Here is an 11,953-nt window from a genome sequence, read left to right as displayed (position 1 = left end):
ACACACACACACACACACACACACACACACACACACACACACACACACACACTGCATTCAAGGTGTGTTACAAGGAAAGAAACCACAAAAGCCAAAACTCACACTCATATGAGGCTGCTGTCTTCTCTTGCTGCTGTTAGCAGGTCTGAAATATCATTCAAACACTGTATCAATATGCTCCATGTCTTATATTGTTTATTTCTGTGTGGGAAACTCATTCTGAAAGAAATTATAGCCCTATTGAAACAGACTAGATCCCTCAGGTCGGTAAAGTCATGTTTCACAAATGCACTTTGTAATTTCAATTCTGTTTGAATCGAACACGTCTGTGTAAATAACAAATTACCTACTTTCTGCAGTTAACGCAGGCATCCTCTGAGAAATCAAATTCTGTCTGGATAGAAATGTTTGTTGTTGTCACAATGCTTCACCTCATCTAAGCTGTCGAATTCTGTAATGAAGGCTAAATTTCTCATTGTGTGCAAATCTTCTGACTGCCTGGTGCACCTTCATTGTGGATTTAAACCTTACTGACAAAACATAACAGTTGGTGGTTCACGCACGGCTAAAATCCCATCCGATGTGAAAATTAAATCAATATGGAAAGTCCAATCAAGAAACACTGCAAAAATATCTGCATCTAAGTATTAGACAAATGAGAAATAGATCCTAATCCCAGGGATGGGCAATATTTATGATACATGTATTTCAAATACGTATTCCAAATACAAAATTATATTTTGTAATTTGTATTTGATAGGGTTGATGAAAATGGCTTCGTATTTTGTATCAAAATACTTCAGTGTTTTGTAGTTTTAAAATACTTTGTTAGAGGTCTACATGATGACATTATAAAAATGCGGCCTCTGATGGGTGCCTACTCAATAGGGCTAGTTTGCCCAGACTTGTTGAGATCAGAAGCTGCCAGCTGCCAGCTTTCCATCCATTTTTTGGCATAAATTGCTATAATTTTTAACAGTTCATGTTAAGTTTTGGTGTTCGTTTTAGTAGCCTAGGCTAAATAGTTTACCAATTTACATAACGTTCTTGAAAAATATTATACCGAGCAGCAGCCCCACAATTAACGTTAGCTTGCTACTTTCAGCCTATGTTAAGTTCGTCGGTTGTACACGAAAAAAATAATGATACAGTGTTTCAGTGTTGTACAACATTACATTTTAATGCCACGATATTGGTGTAATGGTCTAAACTCGCGTGGAGCAGCAGCATTTACTGTGAGCCGCTCATGTATTTCAAATACAAAATAGTATTTTGTAATTTGTATTTGATAGGGTTGATGAAAATGGCTTCGTATTTTGTATCAAAATACTTCAGTGTTTTGTAGTTTTAAAATACTTTGTTAGAGGTCTACATGATGACATTATAAAAATGCGGCCTCTGATGGGTGCCTACTCAATAGGGCTAGTTTGCCCAGACTTGTTGAGATCAGAAGCTGCCAGCTGCCAGCTTTCCATCCATTTTTTGGCATAAATTGCTATAATTTTTAACAGTTCATGTTAAGTTTTGGTGTTCGTTTTAGTAGCCTAGGCTAAATAGTTTACCAATTTACATAACGTTCTTGAAAAATATTATACCGAGCAGCAGCCCCACAATTAACGTTAGCTTGCTACTTTCAGCCTATGTTAAGTTCGTCGGTTGTACACGAAAAAAATAATAATACAGCGTTTCAGTGTTGTACAACATTACATTTTAATGCCACGATATTGGTGTAATGGTCTAAACTCGCGTGGAGCAGCAGCATTTACTGTGAGCCGCTCTGAGACACGGATATGACCGCGTGTGAAAGAGCATAGCAGAGCTGCACACGACAGCACGTGTGTATTGTAAAACCTGTTTCACACCGCACCACACATCGGCGTGCATGTTAACGAAAGACGCCTGATACACCGCATGCTGCAGCAGAGCAGCAGTGCGCATTTTTTTCCGGTATGCATGTTAACGAACGAGTGCTTTTACACCGGACGCTGCAGTAGCTCGGCAGCGGTTTTGGCGTCGAGACTATTTTTTGCTGCGCTGCTCAGCAGCTCGAGCTTAAAGCGCCAGTACAAGGTTGAAGGACAATTTGACAAAAAAATTGAGTTGACACAAAAAAGTATATATTGCACAGAATAAGCATATACTCGTAAAATCCTTTAGGAGATCTCAATTGCAGTCAGTTTCGTTCCTTTGCGAGATCTCAATAATGACTGTCAAAAGGAGGGATTTGACATCTTTGGAGCAGTATCCCCAGACACACACACACACACACACACACACACACACACACACACACACACACTCACAAACTTACTTTCTCACCCACATTCTCACATAAGTTTGACTTCCAAATAGGTGTCCAATGATTGATAAATAAATGTTTGATGAATATTTGATTTGTTAACTGATTGCATATGTCAGATTTATTGCATGACTCGGGCAGAGAAAAGCTGTTGCTATCAAACATTGTTTACTTAGTCAATGTAATGGTGAAGGGATAGATCAAATAGGCCAATTGATGGAAGGTTTGCGAAGAAATATCATGCTCCCTTGTAAAAGTATTTTTTTAGTATTTTTAAAACACAAAAATACAGTAGTTTATTTTGATACATGGTGTGGCTGCTGTATTTTTTAGTTTATGTTTGATACACTTAAAATTAAGGTATTTGGTATTTTATTTTAAAATACATTTTGATGTATCTTTGCCCAACTCTGCCTAAACCCATCTGAATCACTAGATGAAATGACAGACATCCAACGATAATAATCATAACTCCAACAGAGTTTAGCACAGTAATTCTAAACTGGTTTTGTGCAAACAAAAAGTCCTTAAAATCAAACATTAAAAAGTAATAATATTACTATGAACTGAATAGGTCCAACAATTTGCAAAAATGTATTATGACACTAATTATGACACAGACTGAACAGGAAATTTGACAATTTTTGTTTCTTAATATCATTTCAGTTTTGTTTGTTTCATGGTTAGCATCTGTCTAATTTATCTGGCTTCTACCAGCTGACAGATGAAAATGATAAAATAGTAGTTGGATTCCAGAAGGAAAAATCCCATTCATTTTCTCCATAGGAGGATTTTTAATAATAATTTATAAACCTTTAAAGATAGTAGGCTAATTGATTATATATGCTTTTGCTGAAACCATCAGTTTCATTATTTCAAGATATTTTTTAACAGATGAATTCCTGACGAAAAACTACACGTCACCCTTGATTCTGTAAAGAAATCTCCACCAATAAAAAGTCTCCCTACACTCTAAAACTATATATTGCAATAAACAGAAAATATATTCTTTCTATATACATAAGTGTAGTTTTCTATTCAATTATGTCACCTGCAACACTTCATGGGATTGCAGTTCTTCCCCTTAGTAAAGCCATTAAATTCACAATGTTGCCTTTTTGTACGATTTTCAAATACTTTTTTGGTTTAAATACAAGTTTGCAGTGTTGTGATTCTGTATCTGGTTTGTTTGGTTCATTGCTCATATAGTAACTCTGAAAAAGTGGGCAGGGACCAATGCACTATAGACTTTAATTGGATACGCATCCTTTGACATCAATGTCAAAACATACATTAAGTGTTCTCACCTCCCATTTAAAAGTTATAGGACTATTTTATAACCCTAACTAAGCACAACGATAAGGTTGGTTTAATACAGCACTTAATTATTTCCATTTAGCATTCGTTTTTCTGTGCAGTTTGCAGACCCAATTTTGGGTCACGATCCACCAGTTGAGAACCACTGGTTCAGAAAATGAAGCTGCTTTATGTGTCACAACACACACAATCAAATGAAACCGGGCCTCTTTTGGGCTAAGAGGACAAACACAGTATATATAAGAGATTATCTCATTCGCTGCATCTTTCAGCTCATTTAATTTGTCTCTCTCTCTCTCTGTCTGTCTCATGGAGGGATGAGTCAGACGAGTGTTCTGCACTGGAGGTTGACTGTCAGTAATGAGCTTCCTCAGGTGTGGCAGGAGAAGAGTAAGGTGGAAGTCAAAGGGAAGATGACTGTAGATCAGGAATGAGGGACTGATGTGTAGAGAGACATTGAGCGGTTGAATCAGATAAAGGTGAGGCAGAGAGCACAAGGTAAACATGCCACATTTACTTTTAACAAGAAAAGAAAGAATGTACGTGCAAGACAGATATACACTGGCCCTGTACACTGACACGAGTTAGCAGCCAGAACACGTTTCTCCAAACAAGCAGCTCCAAACATGTACTAGCTCAAGGTGGATCCAGAGACTTCAGTATCACACACACACACACACACACACACACACACACACACACAGTCTGAGAGGAATGGGGTGAATGTCAGAAAGAAAGAAGCAGTTCAGATATCAGATTTTAACATTCAACACACTCACCAGTACAACACCCTTCAGTTTATACAGACAGTGAAAAATGAGTTAGCGGATGAGTGAGCTATGGAACGTATGAATGAGTTTAATAAATATGAATGAATGAAATACAGATAAGAAGGGTGTGTAATAAAAAAATAATGGCAAAAAAAAAATCACATCTTTCTATTGTTCTCACAGGCTGCACACAACAGCAAACTACATAGTGTCACCAGTGTTGTCCAGTTCACAAACAATTGACTCTTATGAACTGATTCTTTAGTGCCAAGATGAGAGATTGAGAGACAGAATGACAGACGGACGGACGGACAATAGATTGATAGATAGATGGAAATACGCATGTTGCAAATACAGTGTAAAGTGTGTTTGTGTGCATCAGGAGGCTGTTGTCTACACGTTCTAGTTCTCTTCCTCTCCTCCTCCTCGTCTCGTTCTCTGGAGAGCAGAACTCGCTAACACACAGCTGGGCCTGCAGTGTGTCCTGCCAGCTCTGTAATGCAGCTTAGGTGAGACTGTGATGGGGTTGGCCGGGGTTGAGCTGTACACATCTTTATGAGCTCAGTAATGCAATGATAACTTCTCATTTCCACATTAACATCAGCTGCTTCAGCACTGAGGGCTTTTTGTCTCTGCTAAAGACAGACATCTTTCTACCGTCAGTCATATGACCATCTCTGACCTCCAGGCTTCACTAAACACACATATACAGTGCATTAGGTTTCATCTTGGCTCAGTAAAAACAGAGTGAATGACTGAAAACTAGGCTAATGCTTGACCTGAACACACAGCCCCTGCATACACGGCTGTGCCACAAATTGACAGTTCATATGTGCGTGGGATTGCGAGCATGTGCAGGCACGTGTATTTGTAGATGTTTAATCATCAGTGTGTGCACCCAGCAGGAGAGGTCAGTACAACAAATGAAACAATGTCAATATATAAGCAGATTACGGCCCTCACTGGCACCCCATGCGAGCAGGAGATGGCGCAGTCCAGCAGCTAAATGGCATGGCCCGTCAAAAAACCCCACAATTTCACAACAACAAAACCATAATGACAGAAATGCAACAGTGAACCACGATGGCATGGACAAATGGGAAGAGAAATCAGTGTAGGCGCCACTTAAAGAGTGCCAAGGAATATGCCCGCTCCAAATTCTTACACACAATCCTCAATATCAGTGTGCCACACTAAACAATAACAAACCAAAAACAAATAGTGATGTCTGATACTTCAGAAAGACTCTTTCAAAAAGACTCTTTTTAGTGATTCAGCCAAACTTTATCACAAACTATTTGTAACTTTTCTTATATTAAGGTGCAATATATGATTCAGTCCATCCCAAGGGGTCCAAAATTGTGAAGTTGTTTGCTTGACCATTGCATTTATTTATATACTTTTTTAGTAATTACCTCTATGTACTGCATTCGTACTGCTAAACCAGAATAAGATGGCTGCCATGGCTATACCAAGCCAAAAAAATAAATAAATAAATAAATAAAATATTAAATTAAATTAAACAAATATATAATATATAATATAGATTTAATTTATGTAATTTATTTTATAAATATATATATATATAATATATATGTAATTTATTATATATATATATATATATATATATAAAGGTAATCATAGAGGTACACAGATGTAAAACTGGAACAGTTTCTTTCTCTTTTCTTTTCTTTTTTTTTGGGGGGGGGGTGATTTCTATATAAGAATAATTTGTATAACCATATAAAAATCTCACAGCTAGCATCCATTTTTCTAAGGACAACTGAAGAAGAATTCTACAAAACAACAATCAGAAACCCCAAAAGGAGAAACAAACTTTTAAAGAACTTTTCAACAGGACAATTTGTGTAAATAAAAAAAACCACACAATTTTGCTATTAAAATGATTTTGTTTACATGACAGAAGAATTTGAACAGGTTCTTTAAAATGAACCATCCAAATGAATCAATTTGCTAAAACTGTACCCAAACCAAGTTTTAAAGAAAAGTTTCAAGCATTATCAGTAAATAACAACTTAAATTCTGGTCTGTTCCTCATACAAAGCTATTATACGGCTTCAGAAGAATACAGAACATTTTAATGGTACTTTCATGATGCTTATTTGTAATTGTTGGAGCTTGAGAGCAAAAAATGCAAATTAATATTCAAGACAAAATTATAAAAGAATTGGAAAACCCATATTGTTCAAGCTCTAATCTTAATATTTGTGCCCTCAGTGTTTATAGGTCTTACAGTATCAAGATCTACTTTCATTATATACAAAAGATCACCATGAATATTCTGCTAAAAATGTCCACTTGTATTCCAGTGAATAATAAAAAAAAATCATTAGAATGACATAACTGTGAACCAATGCTGACAGAATTTAAATTTTAGGGGGAACTAACCCTTTAATAAGCACTAGTGTGGATTATTCATTGATTAAGACTTTTTTCATTTCATTCACCGTAGTAATACGTTCACACACAGGGTGACGCTGTCAGACGTGTGGTATTATCGCCTAAAGAAAGGCTCTCGTCTAATTGAATGGAATAGAGGATTCAAACTGACATGATGATGCCGAAATTGGTACGAAGCCAACATTGATTTACATTTATTACGCTAATGGCTCATTTTGATTTAGGCCATAACTCTGACTCTCCAGGAGAGATGAGAGGAGATCTCGTTCGTGGAGGCCAGACGGGCCAAAAACAGCAGCATTAACATGATGAGAGGGGAGTTGATTAGACTGGCTGGTAATTGCAGCGTATCACGGTGTGTGCTTATGAGAAGTGTTGTTGATCTGTGAAGAGCAGAGGAGGTTACGGTCATGTAAAAGCTTCCAGAGCTTCATGCTTCTGATGATTACCGTCATCATCATCATCATCTACCTAAACAGCTCAATGACACCTCAACATCTTCAGCATTCCAGGAACCATTAGGCCGCAGATGTGACTATAGCTAATAACCGTTAAGGCACAAACGTCCTCTGCAGGGCGATAGGTGGCGATCTTCTGAACACAAATTAAGATATTTTTGATGAAATCCGAGAACACGGAATAGAAGTTATGTTTGTTTTCTTTGCCCAAAGTATTCTTGTAGCCTCATAAAATTAGGGTTGAACCGCTGATGTCACATGGACTATTTTAATGAGGTCCTTACTACGTTTCTGGGCCTTGAATGTGTCAGTTGTGTTGCTGTCTATGCAGGGTCAGAAAGCTCTCAGAATTCATGAGATATATCCAGCTGCAGACCCGCAGCACCAGCAGTTTCAGAACCGCAGCCACAGAACCGGAAGCGAGGGGCGGAGTTATTGACAATGAGAGAGCAGGGTGAGTAGTCTGCAATGTTTTTGCTATCATATGTTTAATAATTATCGTATATATTACTTTAAGCATTTATCTGCTAAGTACTTAATGTGTGCTTGGCTTTATTATCTTATATTGAAGCTTGAATTTGTTGATAATACTTTATAGTATATAACTTTTTTCTGTGGATGTTTCGATTAATGTTTGGATGCATGCTGTAAATGGGCCTTGTGGTGAAGTTTTGAAGACGTTTATTATTCATAAAAATAAATCGTTTGCTTTAATTCCCTCTGTTATATGCATTGTTTGTGTGTTAATATTACCTTGTAGTTTAGTTATTTTAATCCAGTTTGTCATCATTGAGATAATTGTGTGTGGCTTCATCTCTTGTAGAGACATATAAGGATTCAGAGAGTTGACACATTACCTGAGCTGCAGCAGTGCAACAAGTGTTACAGCAATTACCAGCAATTTTCTGCTTGACCAGCATGTTTAAGCCAGCCAAACTGGTCAAATGAATAAGTCATCTTCAAATCCACTTCAACATGCAGTTGTCTGTAGAGGTATGCATATCTTGAGTTGTTTGTTTAATGTACTCACTATTTATTATTGCATAATAGTTTACCTGTGTACTTCTAAAATGCTTAATATGTCATTATAAAATGCATACATACATAAAGTATGACGTATCGTGTGTACTAAAAGCAAATTACCCCTTAAAAACCGTAAGGTGGCGCTACTCTGTTAAAAAAATGTAAGCTCCGCCCCTCACTTCCGGTTCTGTGGCTGCGGTTCTGAAACTGCTGGTGCTGCGGGTCTGCAGCTGGATACTATTGGAATTCATCAAAAATATCTTAATTTGTGTTCTGAAGATGAACGAAGGTCTTACGGGTTTGGAACGACATGAGGGTGAGTAATTAATGACAGAACTTTCATTTTTGGGTGAACTAACCCTTTAATTTAAACCGAAATAATTTGAGACACAGGTACAACTAAAAAGCATTTAAAAAATTATTATTTTTTTTAATTAGAACGACTTCTTCCTGAAGAAAAAAAAAATCATTTGTCACCGCAATCTCCAGAAAATTATGTAAAAATCATGTATCATCATGTAATCACTGATTGGTCCAGCTCTGAGAAAAGTAACAGCTACCATGTGATATCAACTTAATTTAAACTTTAAATAATGGCATCAGGATGTCTAATCTGAGATACTGGCACAACTAAAAAGCATTTATTGCATTGATTAGAATGGTTTCTTACTGAAGAAATTTGCCACAGAAATCACTATGAAATTATATAAAAATCCCCATCATCAAGAACAAATTAAAATTTGCCAGTAATCTCCCATCATGTAGAATCTCTATCACGTAATCCCTGATTGGTCCATCGCTGAGAAAAGTAACAGATACCATGTGACATCATCTTAATTTAAACCTGAATATTGACATTGATGAAGTCTAATCTGAGACACAGGTACAACAAAAAACAACATTATTTTAAATCTATTAATTAGAATGATTTCTCCCTGAAGAATAAATTAGAATTCTCTATAAAATATCCCCCATCATGTAATCACTGATTGGGTTCAGCGCTGAGAAAAGTAACAGGTGCCATGTTTCACCACCTTAATGTAAACCTGAATCATAACATCAGGGAACTTTAGTAGCCACTGAACTTTTAAAAAAAATGTGTGTCTGTAGTGAAAGCAGATCAGCCAGATGCATTGTGGGTACAGGAAGAGGCTAACACTCCTGTCTTACCTTAGTGTGAAGCTTCGACAGCTGTTTCTCATCCAGGTGTGTCTGTGTATACACTCGCCTCTTGTAGCGAAACTGCCAAAACCAAAAACACAACATTGATTAGGTTTACATCACTATGGATATCACAATTTTAGTCTTCATTAAAGTGCACACACTAACATTCTTCAGTGATTGCCATGTTTGCTGAATCTGTGAAGTGGAGGGAGACAGACTCTGTTTGAGTGTGAACTGCTGTTATCATAACTGTGAGCTGCTAAAACATCTGCACATCTACATTACAGCTGCGCTCAGGATCACACAGTCCTCTAACAGAGAACCTGCTGTGAAGCAACAAACTGCACATTCAGTCAAAACACGATGCAAACGAGCAGAACTGCAGGAACAAGACAACAGGAGTCTTTCGAAACACTTGAATAAATGATTCTAAAAATGAATACATTATTCTTATATTGTCTTACTGACAAAAGAGAAGTGATTTAGGTTTTTGAAAAAAGCGTAGGTTTTTACCAGAAAGCGTAAAGTTCACACATAAATAGACAACAAATTTCAAAATGATCATAGAATAATGATCTAAATTTCAGTTCAAATTTCAGAGTTTAAAAAAAACATCTAACAAATTTCAGCCTTAAAGGGATAGTTCACCCATAAATGTGTAAGTCTGTCATCATTTACTGGAGAGTTTTCAGGCTTCAAAAAGGACATAAAGGCACCATAAAAGTAGACTATACAATTAATACGCTATATTTCCCAACCCTTTGAATCCATATGCTAGCTGTGCTAGGAACAAACCAAAAGTCACTGTTCACTGGCCTTCTACTTTCATTAATGTGTTGAGAAGAGCTTGGACGGATGTCTGGATTTCACTGAATGATGACTTACATTTCAGTCTACGTCATAAACTTTGAGGTTTGAGGGTGAGTAAATAATGACGGAATTTTCATTTTTAATGTGAACTATTGTTTTAAATACCAAGAAAACTGATGAGACAAAAACTCTTCTTGAGTTATGAGTTGAGGAAAAAACGAACGAAAAAAACATTTCAACCATGACAACAACAGCAAAGTTGAGGCAGACTGGAAACCCAAAGTAATGTATTGCTGTCAAACTCAAGGCCATTAACAAACGCCTCAGGAACAACCGAGTCAGAATATCATGATCAAATGGAAAACAAGTCAAAAACTCACAAACAAGAGTGAATAGATCTTACATGCTCAGAACTCACCACAGGATCCCGCTGTTGCGCTACGCGTCTCTCGGGCAGTAGCAGTGCAAGCGAGCCGACACTATAATTCTCAGCACTACCCAGAATTCCTCTGTCCTGCACCTCAGCGCCATCAAGCCCAAAACATGACACCAACTATAACACCATACTGCAAAACATCACTGCGAAACAGCCATGACTTGGAGCTGCAGAAGCAAGCGCTGTATACAAAACCACATGCCCGTGAAGAGGGCAGGGCCTCGCAGACGCCCACAGCCTCCACTGGGATCTGACCATTCACATCTCTTCGTTACAGTGTGCTCTATCTGTCCATCTATGAGTCTATCAAGCAAACCCAGGCGGTCTCTGTTCACTATGGGAGTTGTGTTTGTCAGGCCAGCGTGTGGTGGATCTATAGACCTGCTGGTGTATCGATGGAGCATCTGCTGTGCAGTGATGGTGCCTGAACTACTGCGACGGGTCTGAGCTGTATAAAGCGTGCCAATGCTTTGCCAGGAGCAATGTTAGCACAATAAATGACTGTGGACTGTTCACGTGCAGCGGCTTGCTTTGGGGAATGATGAAACACACACAAACACGCTTCTCCTTCTGTTCTCACACACACGTGGTATATCGCTCACGTTTATCAGTTTCACTATTTATCAGACATTGGGTCTAGATACTGCGTATAATGTTATAATTTAACCATTTAAATATTTATCACATAATAATCTTCATGTATACAGGGTCTTTGTGAGCATCATGTTCTAATTAGTAACATTAAGCAACATGCAACAAGTTTTGTTGGTCTCTTGAGGCCAGTTTTGCAGAAAGCTTAATCTGGATTTGGAAATTCGCTATCCAGGATCAGGTAATCCATCTTACTTTTCTGCTGGTTTTTCAAAGCAAAATTGGACATTTTGGATCACAATGATCCAGAAACAAAGTTTTTCAGATTACCAAATCTGGATTAGTAGTGCTCTACAGAAACCCTAAAGGGACATGGTAATGGGGAAAAAATATGAGATGGAAAAAAAAAATATGTCATTGCTTTTGCATTCTCTAAAAAGTTTTACTAAAATGTTTTAAACTAAACAAACTGATGATTTGATGTAAATCAAAACCAAGCTTGGATTTTGTGATCTAATCCACCTTCAGAATCCTTTTTTCTTTTGATCCAATCCGATAGATCGATAGATAGATAGATAGATAGACAGACAGACAGACGGACGGACGGACGGAATGAATAAACGACAGACAGACAGACAGACAGACAGACAGACAGACAGACAGA

At 37.5% G+C, this 11,953-nt stretch overlaps 1 protein-coding gene and 1 long non-coding RNA gene across 2 annotated transcripts in view; one reads left to right on the top strand and one right to left on the bottom strand.

The window, feature by feature from the left end:
• Positions 1–11,953, bottom strand: part of LOC107686585 (SH3 and multiple ankyrin repeat domains protein 3-like) — a 285,917-nt gene that overhangs the window by 151,386 nt on the left and 122,578 nt on the right. The window contains exon 4 of the mRNA XM_016483652.1: positions 9,459–9,530. Within this exon, the coding sequence (XP_016339138.1) occupies positions 9,459–9,530 (72 nt within the window). The remainder of the gene's footprint in view (positions 1–9,458; positions 9,531–11,953) is intronic.
• Positions 7,626–8,211, top strand: LOC107686542 (uncharacterized). The gene is made up of 2 exons (XR_001634050.1): positions 7,626–7,719; positions 8,089–8,211. It is a non-coding gene; the product is annotated as an uncharacterized LOC107686542 (long non-coding RNA).

The sequence above is a fragment of the Sinocyclocheilus anshuiensis genome, unplaced genomic scaffold (assembly GCF_001515605.1).
Source record: "Sinocyclocheilus anshuiensis isolate Anshui unplaced genomic scaffold, SAMN03320099.WGS_v1.1 scaffold733, whole genome shotgun sequence".
Lineage (NCBI taxonomy): Eukaryota > Metazoa > Chordata > Actinopteri > Cypriniformes > Cyprinidae > Sinocyclocheilus > Sinocyclocheilus anshuiensis.
Note: the sequence above shows the minus strand (reverse complement) of the source record. Positions and strands in the feature narration are given on the sequence as shown.